The sequence below is a fragment of the Equus caballus genome, chromosome 22 (genome assembly GCF_041296265.1).
Source record: "Equus caballus isolate H_3958 breed thoroughbred chromosome 22, TB-T2T, whole genome shotgun sequence".
Taxonomy (NCBI): Eukaryota; Metazoa; Chordata; class Mammalia; order Perissodactyla; family Equidae; genus Equus; species Equus caballus.
In genome coordinates, this window is record NC_091705.1 from 22,552,124 (window position 1) to 22,568,420 (window position 16,297).

Here is a 16,297-nt window from a genome sequence, read left to right on the forward strand (position 1 = left end):
AGGGATGTGGGTCCCACCTAAGCAGGACTTCCTGTTGGAGGAGGGAGGGGACATGGCTGGGAGTGAGGGGTCTGGGCCAGAAGCCGCCTTCCCGGTGGCGTCCTGGGGCAGGATGAGCTCCAGGCTGCCTCCGGGGTCTCAGGGGCAAATCTGCTCCCTAAGGGTTTGGTATGAACCCTTCCCAGGCCCCTGCCAGCTGAGAGGGGTCCGGGGTCTGTCACCTCTCGGCCCAAGCATTGGCCTGCAGAGTGAGTGCTGATCACGTGAACGAATGTCTCAGAGAACTATGCAAAAAGCAGGCCAGAACTGTTCTCGCAGAAGTCACAGGCAGAGGGCCTTTACTAGGCTAGGGGTCAGGCCCCGTGTGGGCCATTTTATGCCACGAGGGTGCCAGTTCGAGTCTGGGTTCCAATCCTGACCCTGCACTTACCAGCTATAGCACCTTGAGCAAATCAGTTAACCGCTCTGAGCCTCAGTTTCCCCATCTGTAAAGTAGGGAATAAAAGTATCGCTGTGGGGCGACCGGCCGGTGGCATAGTGGTTAAGTCCACGCCCTCGGCTTCGGTGGCCCAGTGTTTGCAGGTTCAGATCCCAGGTGCAGACCCACAGACCGCTCATCAAGCCACGCCGTGCAGCAGCCCACATATGAAAAAGAGGAAGATTGGCAACAGATGTTAGCTCAGGGCCAATCTTCCTCACACACACAAGAAAAGGTAACACCTGCCTACTGCCTGGGACTATGGGGAGATTCCAACAGACACGAACGATTACAGTTTGTCAGAGCAGTATTTGTCAGTGGGCACCACAGACCAACTGTCCCGAGGCTCTTGGCTTCTCTGGGCCTCCATTTCCTCATCTGTGAAGTGGGGCAAAAGCAGTGTCTCCCCAAAAGCCTGGGGGAAGATGGATGCATTAATACCGCCGCTGTGCCTGGCACAGTCAGCCCGGCGCCCGCGGGCTGTTAGGATTTCTGCCCTCCGAGGAGGGCGCCGTTATCACCCCCACTTTCCGAGGGTCTTGCTTAAGCGCCAGCATTTGAACCAAGAGTTCTGGCCGGATTCCTGTGTGGGAGGGGAGATGGTGGCCCCGGGATGCGGCCAGAGCCAGCTGCGCCGCAGGTCTTCCTCCTGCGGGTGGATCCTCGTAAAATCCGGCTGGCAATGCGCGCTGGATAACGCGAGCGCTTTATCTTTACTGTTGAATCCTCGGGATCATCAGGATTGGACCGGGGGCGGGTTCCAGGCACACAGTAGGCTTTTGGTGACGCGGGGAGCCCCGCCCGCCGTCCCGGCCTTCCCCCTGGGGCGGGGTCGGGCTGAGGCTATCCCGGCTGCGCGGCCCCACCCCTGCAGAGCCGCCGCCAGCAGCTGGAGCAGCAGGTAAGCGGCCGGCCGGGCGGTGAGGGCTCCGCGACGGGCGCGGGGGGCCGGGCGCTGGCAGGGAGCCCGGGCGCGGGGCCGGGCCCAGCGGGGGACCTGTGGCCTTTCCCCTAGTTCCAAGGTGCTGGGTCCGGAGGCCGGAGGGGTAGGAGGGAAGAAGGGCCTCCTCCTGGCTGGCCGGCTGATCAGGTTGCAGTGGGGACGCCCTGAGCCGGCTGGGTGCACCCAGACTCCTCCTCCCCAGGCCAAAAGGCAGCCTCACTGCCCTGTGCCCCTGCATCTCCGCTCCACTGGGACATCCAGATGGCTGCTCCTGCCAGGCGGGACTGGAGCCTCACCCGCCTGGCACTGGGACTGGGGGTTGGGATGGGCAGTGAAGGGAGGGGAACCCAGCCAAGGTCAGCTCCGTGGGAGGCTTGAAGCCCTCCCAGGCCCAGGGAGGGAGGAGGAGGAGGAAGGGAATTCACAGTCCCGCTCTCTCCTTGCTTCCTCCCTGGCAGCCAAGCCCAACAAGGCTGGGCATCCTCAGAGCCTTTGAAGAAACCGAGGCCCAGAGAGGGTGAGCAGCTGGCCTGAGGACACACAGCCAGTGAGCACAGGCCTGGGTGACCAGGGCTGGACAGGGTGTGGGGCAAGCACTGCCTCCTCTCTGGGCCTTGGTTTCCCCATGTCTGTGAGATGGGAGCGTTGAGTCAGGATGAGGTGTGGGGACACTGCGAGCTGGAGCTGGAGTCAGGAGAGGTGGGTGGAGGCCGCTCGACAAACATGGATGTGAGCCTCAAGGGCAGAGGCTGAGCCCATGGGCTTCCAGCAGCCCAGCTGCTCCTCTGCCTCCTGCTGGTCCTTGCCTCAGCTCCTCCTCTTGCCCTGCCTCTGTCTCTTTGCTTCTGCATGTGGCTTTGGTTCTGTCTCTCTGTCTCCTCATCTCTCCCTCTAGCTTTTTTGGTCCTGACCCTCCGTCTCCCTGCCATCCCGCTCCTGCCTGCCTCTGTCCCCACCATGCTAACCTTACTAGGGCAGGGCCAGGTGACAGCCCCAGGTGGGGGCCTGCAGGACTCACCAAGGACTCTGGGCCAAGTTCTCCAGGAGCCTGGAACTTGGGACAAACATAGACTCAGACCCTTGTCCAGGAGCGGGGTGTGGCCGGTGCCCAGGCTGCCAGCTGGCTCTGCCCGGGACCACCCTGGCCAACTCAAGCTGCATGGCTGAAGCAGGCCGGTGCAGTGGCCCAGCCCTGGACAAACCAGACGGCCACCTGGACCCTGGAAGAGAGGCCAGGGCCCTGCTCTCATGGAGCTTCTCCTCCAAGGGGAGGGGCCAGCCCTCAGCAGACAGACCCAGATAAACGCCAGTAACCAAGCTGGTGCCCAGCAAGCCTGGGAAGGAGTAAAGCCAAGCCGAGAACAGGAGAGAGTGCGGGGTGGAGGCCGCCTGGGCTCTGAGGGTCCAGGTGCCCTCGGCCCTTCCTGCCTGGCGGGGAGGAGGTGGCCCCGCTGACGCTGACGGTGCACAGGCCCTGGACTGCTTTCCACTCCCTCCCCATTCCCTCCCAGCTCTTGACCTCTTGATGCAAGAGTCAAGAATGCAAAGGAGAGAGAGCCTTGCCTGGGGCTGTTTGGGCTTATCTCTGGTTTCACCCACCTGTCCCGGGAGCATCTCCAGTGTCTCCTTCAAAACCTTAGGTTTCTGGTCTCCCACAGTTGCTGAAGGGACCCCGGGACGCAGAGATGTCCTAGCGTCTCAGGTGCTCGCAGGCCTGGATCCAACTTCTCCTCTTCCAGCCCACATGCTAGGGAGGCCAAGCATGAGTGGAAAGGGGCCCTGCTCAGCTTGGCCCCAACAGCCCCTTCATCCCCTCCTCACCCTGAGGGCCCGACTCAGGCTGGTTGAAAGGGCTGAGTCGACAGTCAGGCCAAGTCTGGGCTCTACTCTCAGCTGCCAGAGGACCAGCTGTGTGACCTCGGGCAAATTACTTTCCCTCTCTGAGCCTCAGCCTTCTCGTCTGTAAAATGGAGCTCATCCTCATGCCTACGGCAGGATTGGAGTTTGATGGATCGTGTGTGTAAAGTACTTAGCGTGGGTCCTAGAAAGATAAGCAGCCAGTAAATGGTGGTTATTGACTCAGTTGTTGATACTATTGTTATATTTTTGCCTGGATTAGTATACCAGCTTCCTAGCGGGTTAATGGGGTTAACAGGTTTCACTCCAGCTCCCACCCTGGTCCCACATTATGCTCCTTAAAACAGCCAGCACGGCTCTGTCAAAGACTAAATTAGAGCTGGCCCCGCTGCCTCCCAGCAGTGGGCGTTTGGACTCAGATAAGACATCCAGACTCTTGCCTACAGGGCCCCACATGACCTGCTGCAGCCACACTGGCCTCCTGGCTGTTCTTCCAACATGAAACCTGTTTCTGGGACACACCAGGGGAGGGCCCACCCCAGGGCCTTTGCACTTGCTGTTGCCCCCGGACTCTGCTTCCCCCACTCCCCCAACGTGGCTCGCTTGCACCCTTCCCTCAGGCTCTCTCTGACAACCCCATTTACAGTTGTGGCCACCCTGCCCAACTCCGCGCTCCTCCCAGCTGTGTTTTCCTCCACAGCCCTTGTCACTGGCTGACTTGCTCTATACATCTGTTTCTATTTTGCTCACTGACTGCTCTCCACACTTTCCCGGGAGCAGAGCTGGTCATCCTGCACAGAGTTAAGTGCCCAATAAACGCTCAGGGCATGTTGGGGATGTTTTTTTAGATGCATACCTCTCTTTTCTACTTTTTCTCCAGTGACCTTGCTGTTGTGGTTCATTCGTTTAACTGGTGTTTACTGCACGCTCGCTGTGGCAGGAGGAAGCAGGGCAGGGAGCCGTAAACGAGCTGGTCATGCCGGGCCACGCCAGGGTTGTGACTGTTTTCCAGATAAGGGAGCCGAGACTCGCAGAGCTGAATTACAGCCTGTGGGGCTCCATCAGAAGCCCGAGAGCCCGGCTCTGGGGGGACCCAGGCTGGCATGGAGGGCACCCATTGCACAGCAGGCTGGCACAAGCTCCTTCGCCACCCCGTCTGCCCTCCTGTCCCCACCAGGCCCTGCTCCAGCCGTCCTGGCCCCGGCTCCTTCCTCCCCCAGCGCCTGTGCAGAAGCTCTTCCCTCTGCCCATACATTTGGGTATTTTTGTATTTTTAATTTGAAAAATATTTAAGCATTCGATCCAGTGGGAATTCATTTTGGGGGGAGAGTAAGAAGTAAGAAAGAGATCCAGCTTTGTTTGTTTTTCCCGAATTACTACTCAGTAACAAGTCTTGTTTCCTACCTGGTTCGGTGCAGGAAAACTACGTATTTGTAAATGTGTAACTGGCCACGTTGCTGAACTCTCTCATTAGTTTAATAGCTTTTCAGATGATAAAGGCAACCATCTTATGCGAATTGGCCTCCTTCCTTTAATGATTTACTTATTCCTCTTTATTAGGCGTATCATTATCGCCTCCTCCATTTCCTCTGCTAAGGCTGCTAAGTGAGCCAGTGCCGCACCCCTGGCTGTGCTCCCGTCTGCGCCCGAGCTTTGGGGGAATGGCCTTGGTAACGTAACCAGTCACTGCCGTTGAGGCTGCACGACGGGTTACAGTATTTACCAGTGTGAAAAGAGGCTGCGTCTCAGTCGATACTTTTAGCATCAAATTCCGTATCAAGAGCTCTTTGCTTCTCTCCGTCTCTCCCTCTCTCTGCATTTCTCTGGAAAGCCTTTGCCTCAAGTTTATCCCTCACATTTTGGTTTCTCTTTAAGATGCGTCTCAACAACTAATTTTGTTTGCTTTTGGTTTTCGATCGAATCCTAGTTGGGGCACTATCTGAGTTTCTGAGTCGGGGCGTTAATAGTAAAGGTGCTAAATATACCTGATAGTTTTTGTTACTGTAATTGGTCAGTATATAACTTTGAATATGTATCTCTGTACATTTAGCCAGTGTTTTGCTGGATATAAAATAAGAGTGGCTTAAACAAGATAGAACTTTATTGACAACTTAAAGAACATTAAACAAAGTAGTTCAGTGGCAGGCAGAACAGGGCTGGTATGGCGGCTCTGTGCCACGTAGTCCCAAGGAAGTCTAGTCTCTGTCCAGCCCCCACACCATCCACCATAGTGCAAAATGGCTGCTGGAGTTCTCGCCATCACGTGCAAGTTCCAGACAGCAGGATGGAGGAAGAGCGGAAGGACACACTCCCTTATCTTTAAGGAAGCTTCTCAAAGTCCCTCAAAACCTCATTGGCCTGGGCTTGATCGGATGGCCATGCCCAGCTGCAAGGGAGGCTGGGAAACGTAGCCCTTTAGCTCGGTGGCCATTTGTCCGCCCAAAACTCTGGCCTCTCTAACAACTAAAGAAGAGGGGAAGAGTGGCTCCTGGGAAGCAGCTGGCAGCCTCAGCCTTGGAAAGCATACGATGCTCTCCCTTTGTTTCCTTCCATGTCGTTTCACTAGTCAGAGGCGGCACGCTGCCTGAGTTGACCCGGGCAGTTTTTTCCGGTGGGATTCTGCCCACTTTATACCGGGTTCTGGTCTCAGGTGGGAGCAGGCAGCTGAGAAGCTGCACCGACCTCCTGGCTTTTGAAAAAGGTTCTCTCCGTCCTCCGCTCCATCCGTCCTCCAGGGAGGGACTGCCCCTGTTTTGCAGCCATCACTTTGGCCAAGGGAGGGGGGAAGCCCCGCCTTCCCGTCCAGGCCCAGCCACTCCCCCTCCTCTCCATCGCCATCTCGCCATCTCCGCTTCTGCCTTGGCTGTGACTGCGCCCGGGGCCTGCAGCCCACTGCCCTCGTCTTCACTCCTCTCTCTGGGGACAGCGCCGTGGCTGTCCTGCTTGCATCCCTCACAGCCCTGGGCACAAAGTCGGCGCTTCTTCCTTGTGGATCGATTGGGAGGAAGTGATGACAGGATTTTGGCGTCAGGAATTATTTGTGTGTGGTATCCAGAAGTGCGTCAGGGTAACTACACGTTTTCAAATGCAACCAAAATGTTTGCTCAAACAGTCATCATGACGGTTCACGTTTATTGAGCTCTTACTGCGTGTCAGGCACCAGGCTAGCATTTTGCAAGTCCGTGGTCCTTACGGTCCTGAGGTTGGTCCTGGAGCCTCCTCATTCTGCAGGAGAGGAACTGGGCGCAGATATGCTCAGCTCGGAAGGGGTGAAGCTGGGATTTGAACCCAGACATCCAGCTCCAGATGCTACCACGGGAGAGACTAGTAAGGTGCCTGGAGGGACAGAGGCCCAAGACTGGATTCCAGCCCCTACTCTACCCCCAGTAATGAGGAATCCTGGACAAGCCACATCTCCCTCTCGGAATTGAGGGCTGGCCTTGATCAGGGGTCGTCGCAGTGCCTGTGGGCCTGGGGGGCCCAGGCAGGGACCCTAAGTTAGAGGAGGCCAGAGCGCGTGTTGCCGTGCGGGCCTGGAGGTCTGGTGTGGTCTTCCACAGTATTCCCAGGAAACCAGACAGCCCAAGTCATGTATGCCACCTCCTGACCTGTGGATTTCAGTAACTGTTTAAAACACGCAGCCAACCAAATTAGCACGTCTGCTGCCTGTCTGTGGCCAGTGAGTTACCAATTTACAAATCCTAAGTGAGGTCATCTGAAAAGGCCCTTCAGCCTTCAAAATGCCAGATTTCACAGCAGCCCTCTGCCCTCCCAGAGCTTCGTCTCCCGGAAACGTGTCTACATACATCCAGATGTGCACGCCAGGAAACCTGCGGTGGAGGGACCCGGGCCCAGGGCAGGGCGGCTGGAGGTGTCCCGGGGACGCAGTCCTGCAGAAAGCTGGCTGCAGACAGGAGTGGGTGGTGACCCAGGCCAGGAGCGCAGCACGGACGAAGGCGGGAGCCACAGGGCCTGCGCGGGGGCCTGGAGCCTCTCCCCACCCGCTCCAGGGGTCCTCTCAGGCCCCAGATCCAGGCTGTCCCGGGCTGTAGTCAGGCCAGCTCGACAAGTGAGAGAAGGGAGCTTGAGGGCCTCGCCTCGGCCTGCCGGCTGGAAGGTGAGGGAGCAGCCGGAGAGCAGGTCAGACTGCTTTCTGCTCCAGCTGCTCCCAGAGAGGAAGGGCCGGGGCCCTGGGATGGGCGGGTCGGATTCCTTTGGTGGAAAAAAGAGGAAGAGAGGCCGGGACTTGAGAGACAATTCTGTGTGTGGGCGCCTGGGCCAGGGCCACTGGGGTGTCGGGAGTTCCCTGGGTGAGGTGTCCCCACAAGGGATGCTCCGGCATGTTCTAGAAGAAGAGAGGCAGGAGCGAGGCAGTACTCCCTCTACCTAGATTTTGTTCATTTGTGAATGTGTCAGTTAAAGACTGTGTGAACTGAGTGGAACTGAGGGGTCAGAGGTCACCATGGGCGGGGTGGGGGGGTCCGGGAGCCAGGTGCCCCAGGGACCTGCTCCATGTCCCCTACACAGCTTCAGGGGAGTCCCTCCACCCCACCCCACCCCGCTTCCCTCTGTAAAGAAGTAATTGGCCCAGTCGACATTTCTCTCCAAAATGGTACATGTGACCACCAGTGATTTCATGTGGCACCTCATGGGGAATTATTCTCTTCCTTTTTAAATTTTAATAGTCATGTGTTAATTTTCACATGAATTAGAAAAAAAAAACTATGTCACCAAACCTGGCATTGCCCCATAGTGATAATAGCTAACCCTTAGTGCTTACTGTGTGCCAGGCGCAGTTAGAGACAGCATAAACTCACTTGCATCTCGGCATCTCCTTGATACTGTCAACGAAAATAATCCATAACCAATCTATAAATGAAAATTTGGGTGAGTTTATTCTGAGCCAAAATGTGAGGACCACAGCCCGGGGCCTTCCTTCCCCAAGGAAGGAAGGGCACCAAAGAAGTGGGGTGTACAGAGTGGTTATATACCCTAAAGAGGATGTTTCATATGTGATTGAAATGTCCCTTTTACAATAGTCATGAGACTGCTCTGTCGGCACAGCGATTGACAGACACAGCAAGTAGTAGGTCAGCTGTCTCGGTGGACACAGCAGGGTGGCAGATCTGTGGTCTTGAGCTGAGTGGTCACAGGTGAGCACAGCAATCAGTTCCTAGCCTGGGGAGACATGTTTATCCTTAAGGAAATGCCAGCATGGGGGAAGTTGCATCTTTATCTTATGGGCCTTTGTTCTTGTCTTTGGGACATAGCAAATGCTTAAGCAGACATACAATGCATGCTCAACGGCCATGTCAGACCCTTTTGGAAAACCAAAGCCAGGCTGAACTAGGTTTATTCCAAAGGGCTTCCTCATATACTCCAATATATCCTATTGCTTGCCATTTCTATTTGTCAATACCATCGTTGCTCTGTGTTCACAGATGAGGAAAATGAGGCACAGAGAGGCAAAGGCACTCGCCTAAGGTCACCCAGCTAGAAGGCAGCAGAGCCTCACCCCCAGCCTCTCTCGTATTTTTGCTCAGACTGAGGGTGGGTGGAAGGCAATGTCAGCACGGTGGCGTGACACAGGTCATTGGGAAGGTGGTCAACACATGGCAGAATGTTCCGGAGGGCTAGCAAGAGGTGGTCTCTTGGAACCTGTCCAGCTAGGCAGTTCTCTAATTTCAGGAGAAAAATGCCAGATTGGAATTTTATATCAGGGGACCATATTTTTGTAATAGGTAGTATGTTCACATGGTTCACAAACCAAAACTATATAAAAACGTCTACATAACGGGGCACAGACACCCGGCAGTTCCTGTGTGTCCTTCCAGAGCTGCTTTGTGCAAATAGAAGCAAAGAGAACACATCCTCCCCCCACCCCACCGTGTCCAGACGGCAGCACACTGCCCGCCCACCTAGATTCTGGTCGCTTACCAACAGCCTCAAGGACCTGACCCTCCCAGCCAGTGGCCTCTCCTGCATCCTAGGTCCTTTAACAGGAGCAATTCCAACAGCTAGACATCCCTTCCGGCAGCCCCTCCTCTACTGATAGCCATTTGGGTCATTTCCCAAATTTTGCTCTTACCAACATAGGCCATAAGGAATAACCACCTCACACATACATCATTTTGTCCAGGGCAGGCAACCTTTGGCTTTGGGACCATCTCATGGTGACAAATGGCACCTTGGAGTGGTGTTAATTGACATTTCTCATGCTGAATGAAGGTGATCATCTCTTCATATGTTTAAGGCTTATTTGTACTTTTTTCTCTGAACTGTTCATATCCTTTGCCCACTTCTCTATTGGGTCTTTTTGTTCTTAATTTCTAAAAACTCTTTATATATTAAGGAGATGAGCCCTTTGTCTGTGATTGACATTGCAGATATTTTCCCCCGGGTTGTCTTCTGTCTTTTGATCCTACTCTTGGTACTGTTTGCAGAAAGTGTTTTGTTTGTTTATTTGTTTGCTTTTGTGTGTTTCCATATTTATGCAGTTGAATGTATCAAATTTTTCTTTTGTGGTCTCTGGACTTACGAGTCATGGTTAAGAAGGCCTTCCCCATTGGAAGGTTAGTTATAAAGGAATTTGCCCATGTTTTCTGCTAATAAAAAGCCAACTTGTCCATGGGGAGGGGAAAGATAAGAGAAAACTCTGGACCTAGAAGCACCGTCTTTTGTTAGACGGTGAACCTGACCTTGCTCACCTGATATTTTTCTCTATCAACCCCACTGCAGGCTGGTCTGGGGAGGCAGCAGCCTCCTCCAGCTCAGGGCAGACGTCGGCATGGCCCTCCTGACACACCTGCTGGTCTGCACCTTCGCGATGGGCTCCTGGGTGGCCATCAACGGGCTCTGGGTAGAGCTGCCCCTGCTGGTGATGGAGCTGCCCGAGGGCTGGTTCCTGCCCTCCTACCTGACGCTGGTCATCCAGCTGGCCAACATCGGCCCCCTCCTGGTCACCCTGCTCCATCGCTTCCGGCCCGGCTGCCTTTCCGACGTGCCTGTCATTTTCACCTTGCTGGGTGTGGGCACCGTCACCTGCCTCCTCTTCGCCTTCCTCTGGAATGTCACCTCCTTGCTGCAGGGCAAGAGCTACAGTATCATCTTCCTTGTCCTCACCTTATTCCTGGCCCTGGTGGACTGCACCTCCTCCGTCACCTTCCTGCCCTTCATGAGCCGGCTGCCCACCCGCTATGTCACCACCTTCTTTGTGGGCGAAGGACTCAGCGGGCTCCTGCCTGCCCTGCTGGCCCTTGCCCAGGGCTCGGGTCTCACCACCTGCTCCAACGTCACTGACTCATCTGGCACCACCCCGCACCCTGTGACCACCAGGGGGACCAACACCACACAGGTACCTGGCCTCCCCCAAATGCACGGCTGTGCTCCAGGCTGGGTCACAAGCAAGGTCATGCAGACTGCTAGTTTCCTAGATGTCGGTAGACCAGTGCTCCTGACCTGGCCCCATTTTAGGTCTCCTGGCAGTGCTACCAAAACACTTCCGTGGGCCCCCCACGTATCCAGTTACACAAACCCGCTGGGGGTGGGGCTTCTCTGAAGTCGGGGGGGTCAGGTGTGTTTTGGGGTCTGGAGTTTCAGATTTTAGAACACGCCTGCCCCAGCCTGTGACAGTGCTGATGACTCAGCCATCCAGCACAGGGACACTGCTGCCTGAAACCCCGGGGGACGTGCACGCCCCACCGGTAGGTTAAGGCCATAAACAAACTCATGTTGGGTCAAGTGTTGCTGCCAACTGAATCATGAGAAAATTCTGACTCTCAGAGCTTTTCAGATTTCAGAATTGCAGATGAAGGATTATGAACTTGTATTTATTAAAAATTCCCTAGGTGACACTCACGACAGCCAGGGCTGGGAATAACAGACTTTAGACATTGCTTCAATACCTTGTGCTGGTAAAACAACAAACTTTTTTTCCACTGGATGTTGGACCATTTACGTACATCTGGTGTCCCCTAAACCACAGCGGACAGCAGGGGTTGCCAACTAGGAGCCCCGGGCCGCCGTGGCCTGCAAGCATTTTTTTTTTAAGTATTTGAATTAGTTGATGATATTTAATTTTTCTGAAATTTCACATATATAAATCTAGATGTATGGCATCTTTTGAAAAGAGATCTGGCCACACCGGGCCATCTCACCACAGGGCGACATTGGGTGGGACTGGGAAACAGGGCCCCTTGGGGGGGATTCTCCCCCTGGGTGGTCTCCAGCCAGCCCCTCCTCTGAACACACTGTGGCTGCCAGCCCTGGAGGGCAGTAGAGTGGGAAATGGTGTAGCTTCTGAGTCAGAAAGAACCGGGGGGACTGGCTGCGCGTTCTCCCAGTGACCCGCAATAAGACGAGCTGGCCAGACACCCCCATTCCCTCTAAAACCAGGGATGATGGTCTCCCCTGCACAGGGCTGTTAGCAGGAGCAGCGATCTGATGCCTGCAAAGTGCTGGGCCTGGCGAGCAATCAGTCAGCGCGAGCAATTATCACCATAACCCTAGCAGTTATGTGTCTATTATTCATCACTTATTAATAACCCATGATATTTATTACTTATTATATATCATCTTTATTAACGTTGTTGTTACCCATGTCCCAGCATCACCCAGGGATCCGACTGACCCTTGTTTTGTCTTCCGCAGGGAGATAACAGCATTTTGATGTCCACCCTCCCCGGGACAGCACCCTCCGTGGCCCAACTGGAAACCCGCTACCTCCCCGCCCACTTCTCGCCTTTGGTCTACTTCCTCCTGCTCTCCTTCATGATGGCCTGCTGCTTCATCGCGTTCTTTTTCCTCCAGCGTCAACCCCGGCCCTGGAAATCCTCCACAGAGGATCTCCTCTCCTCCCAGGTCATCCTCCACTCCATCCGGCTGCGGGAAGAGCAGGAGCCGGGCCCCCCAGGCCTGGCCGACAGCAGCAGGGGCCAGGGGCATCTGGAGGAGAAAACGGCCCCCCTCCACCTGGCGCACCTGGCCTTCATCTACATCCTGGTGGCCTTTGTGAACGCGCTCACCAACGGCGTGCTACCCTCCGTGCAGACCTACTCCTGCCTGTCCTACGGGCCCGTTGCCTACCACCTGTCGGCCACTCTCAGCTCCATGGCCAACCCCCTCGCCTGCTTCCTCTCCATGTTCCTGCCTAACAGGTCCACCCCCGTCGAGCCCCGGGAAACCCTGGCTGGGGGCACACTTCCTTTCAGAACCCAGAATTCCACACCCCGCTGATCAGGCTCTACGTGTAGTGGTTGAGAATATGGTTTCTGAGGCTTGACTGCCTGGCTTCAAATCCTGGCTCTGCCACTTACCAGCTGTGTGATATCGCACCAGCCACTCCACCTCTCTGTGCCTCCGGGATACCCATCTGAAAAATGGGATAAAAATAGTTCTACTTCCTACGGTTTCTGGGAGCCTGAGATGAGCTACTATTGTAAAGATTTTAGAGTGATGCCGCGTGCAAGGCAGGTCCAGTGGAAGTGCTGACCAGCGCTGCCCTTGGCCATGAGGAGGAGCCAGCACACAGGAACCGGGGCTCCCGTTTACAAATGGAAACTTGAGTCTCAGAGAAAGGGCTTCCCCCCGTCTAATTCCCAGGATTTCAGGCCTTCCCTCCAGCCACCAGCCCACGCTGGCTCCCCTAAGCTGCAGTTCTAGAGGAGTGGCTGGGCAAACGGATGAAATGCAGACTGAGCCAGCCTAGGTTGGGACCTGGGATTTCAAACTTTAATAAACAAGCCAAGTGGTTCTGATCCAGGGGCCTTGGGCCCCGGTAGGAGAAACACCTACCTTGGAGTCATGAAACTTTAGGTCCCACGGCCTCCCCTCCACCCCTCTGCCCTGCCTGTCCTCACCAGCCTCTCACACCTGCTCACACCCACCTCCCCCAGCCCAGGAAGAAGGGAGAATGAGGAGAGTTAGACAGAAAATGTCAGTTTGCCAGAAAGCTGAATTTTCTCCCTTGGGGCTTAAACACTGTGGAAGAAGGATGGAGATTTCTGGGGAAGCAGGACCAGAGGCTCCAGACCTGTAGAATCCAAGATGCCCAGAATGTCAGGAATACAGCCCCTGCGAGTCACAGAATCCAAGAATCTCGGAGCAAAAAGAGTCCTTAGAGGCCAGGGCAGACCCTCCGCTCTCACCCGGGGGCGCAGACCAGTCTGGGTGTCCTAGAGTTTTGACAGAGAGACCCCAGGGACAAAGACCTCACATGAAGGATGGTGTCCTCCATTGTCAGACCCAGGGCCAAATGGAAGGCCGCCGGTAGAGTGCATCTGAGCCAGCCACAAGGGCCCCTCAATCATGCAGACCTCACGTTGTAGACAGGGTGGCCGAGGCCAGCGGGCGAAGGGTCAGCCAAGGTCGCACAGCACAGCCTGCAGTGCCAGTCCCGGACCAAAGCCACTTGCTTGTCAGCCAGCTTCCGGGCTGAGGTTGGGAGTGTTATAGGAGGAAGTGGCAGCAGATGAGATCCCAGGTGGCACCCACAGCCAGGGCCAGGCCCTGCTCACTCTGCTCCCACAGGTTCCTGGAGCCCCACAAGACTCATTTCGCAGGGGAGGAAACTGAGGCTCAGGGGCCAGTCTCGCAGCTTAAACGGTGGAGCTGGGATTTGAACCAGGTCCATGTAGCACCAGAATCCATTCTCTTCCTCCTGCTGAGATGCTGGGCTCTGCCATTCATGCTCAGGGTGACTTAGGCCAGCTTTGCCTCTCGAGAGCCTCACTGACCCACTTGGGCCAGGTGGCCTGGAAGATTCCACATGGGTCTAACCTCTAACCCTGGAGATGCTGACCATTCCATGGCCTCCGGGAGGTGGGTAGGGGGCAGAAGTCAAGCTTCCCACCTCCTCCACTGATCTCCCGCACTCTGCCCTAGGTCTCTGCTATTCCTGGGGGTCCTCTCAGTGCTCGGGACTGGATTTGGGGCCTACAACATGGCCATGGCCGTGATGAGCCCCTGCCCCCTCTTGTGGGACCACTGGGGTGGAGAAGTCCTCATCGTAAGTATCTGGCCTGTGCAGCCGCTCCCCATCCCGCCCCCCACCCAGCCAAGGCCTGGGGAGACCTCGGGTGCAGCCCTTTCTGTTGACCAAATCGTTGTGGTTGCTTGCTCAGGAAGCCCCAGGGAGGGGTAGGTTGGGGACGGGGGGGGGGTACCTCTCATTTGAAAGGGGAGGCTTAGGACGCTGAGGTAGCTGGTCCAAGGTGACAGTCCAGCCTCTCCCCTGAAGGCCACACTCTTCCCACCATGTGTACATCACCAGTGGCCTTCTCTCAGATGCCCCTGCCTTGCTCATGGGGGACAGAGAAGCCACTGGGTTTTCCTTTGCCCGCGTGGGGGTCAACTCATGGGGCCCCTTTAGCCCTGCAGGGTCACTCCCCAAAGGCTCTCCTTGAACTTAGAGGTTATTCCAGGGGGTTCCCTTAACCCTGTTAGGTCACCCCGCGAGCGCCCTTCGCCCCAGGCGCTCCCCCCCCCCCCGGCCCCCAACGCCGCCCCCCCCCCTCCCGCGAAGCCGCCTTCACTCTGCATCCCGCCCGCCCCATCCCCGCAGGTGGCCTCGTGGGTGCTGTTCGCCGGCTGCTTCAGCTACGTGAAGGTGATGCTGGGCATGATCCTGCGCGACCGCAGCCGCAGCGCCCTCCTGTGGTGCGGGGCGGCGGTGCAGCTGGGCTCGCTGCTCGGCGCGCTGCTCATGTTTCCGCTGGTCAACGTGCTGCGGCTCTTCTCGTCGGGGGACTCCTGCAGCCTGGAGTGCTCCACCTAGGCCAGCGGCAGGGCCGTGGTGCCTCCCAGGGCCCCGCCCCGAGTCCGAACCCTGGAGACTGGGATCCAGAGAGGCAAGGCGCGTGCTCAAGGTCACAGGGCAAGCGGTGGGGATCAGGCAGGCAGAGCCTGAGTACTAGAATCATCCACACAGACTCCCCGTAGGAACGGCTCGGGATGCCACAGGCCTCCCACGGGACCCTGAAATGCAAAGCACAGCCCTGCCCCAACTCTGTGGCACAGCGCCTGGGGTTCCACCATTTCAGAACTTTCCTCCACTCTTGAGAGAACCCTGACTTGCAGGAGACAGCTGGAGGCAGGCTCAAGGGTGTTAGAAGGCGACGGCTGCGAGGGTGAACTGGCCCTTACAAGCTGTGTGACCTTGGAGAAGTCACTTGATTTCTCTGTGCCTCTGTTTCCTCATTCATGAAACAGGTCTTAATAAATAGCACCTACCTCATAGGTTTAGCACAGGGCAAAAGGGAGAAGCGCCCAGCATGTAGCCAGCCCTCCTGGGCCTTTTCCTGATGGCCCCTCCCCACCAACAGTTATAACAAAAGTGCTGATCAGCACAGCCCAGAAGTGGCGGCGGGGTTGAGCGATGACCTTCGCCCCATGTCCCTTTTCCACTGTCCTCACGGGGGAGCTTCTAGAGGACAGATGGCTAATGGTGGAACCTGGGCATCTTGGCCTCCCGATTCCCAGTTGGGAGGGACACTGTACCCAGACACCCCTTCCCGCCACTTCTCCTGGCTCTTGAAGACCTGCTCCTTGCAGAGTAAGTGACCTCCTGGGAAGCAGAGAGAGATGACTGGGGGAGGGGCCACACCAAGCCTCTGAAAGTGGGTCCCCTCCCCCCTCGCCAAGGCTGAGAACCGGATTCTGCGGACCCTCCCTCTCAACTGGAGGGAGGGGGACGAGCCACATGATGGTTACTTTGTTTTCACTTTTTTTAAATAAACATTCCTTGCTTGTGCACTAAGATCCGCCTTTTGAGAAAAAGTCCAACATGAGCCCCCAAAAATGTATCAATATAATCAGTTTTCTAAGGTCCAAGCCGAGCTCGGAAGTGACCAGAATCAAGTGCTTAGAGGTCTGGTGCCAGTACTTCTTTTCTTTAGGGGTTTGTTTTATTTACTTGCCACCACCCCTTCTTTTAAATTTATTTTGAACAGATAATCTAGTCACATGTTTCAAATATCCGAAAATATAAGGTGGCGTTCAGCAAAAAAATTCCATCGCTCTCC

General features: G+C 55.9%; 1 protein-coding gene across 1 annotated transcript; it reads left to right on the top strand.

The window, feature by feature from the left end:
- The first annotated feature begins 1,246 nt into the window (after window positions 1-1,246).
- On the top strand, window positions 1,247-16,032 carry SLC52A3 (solute carrier family 52 member 3). Its single transcript, XM_001916148.5, has 5 exons — window positions 1,247-1,379; window positions 10,017-10,632; window positions 11,928-12,433; window positions 14,160-14,283; window positions 14,839-16,032. Exons 2-5 carry the CDS (start codon window positions 10,066-10,068, stop codon window positions 15,049-15,051), a joined length of 1,410 nt encoding a protein of 469 aa, XP_001916183.2. The 5' UTR covers window positions 1,247-1,379; window positions 10,017-10,065; the 3' UTR covers window positions 15,052-16,032.
- Window positions 16,033-16,297: the final 265 nt, after the last annotated feature.

What these genes read in the sequence shown, in the direction of transcription:
- SLC52A3 (XM_001916148.5), top strand. Translation starts at nt 10,066, where the DNA reads ATGGCCCTCCTGACACACCTGCTGGTCTGCACCTTCGCGATGGGCTCC. An exon ending in GGGGGACCAACACCACACAG is followed by an intron (nt 10,633 to 11,927) that starts GTACCTGGCCTC and finishes TGTCTTCCGCAG; the next exon opens with GGAGATAACAGCATTTTGAT. An exon ending in GGGGTGGAGAAGTCCTCATC is followed by an intron (nt 14,284 to 14,838) that starts GTAAGTATCTGG and finishes CCATCCCCGCAG; the next exon opens with GTGGCCTCGTGGGTGCTGTT.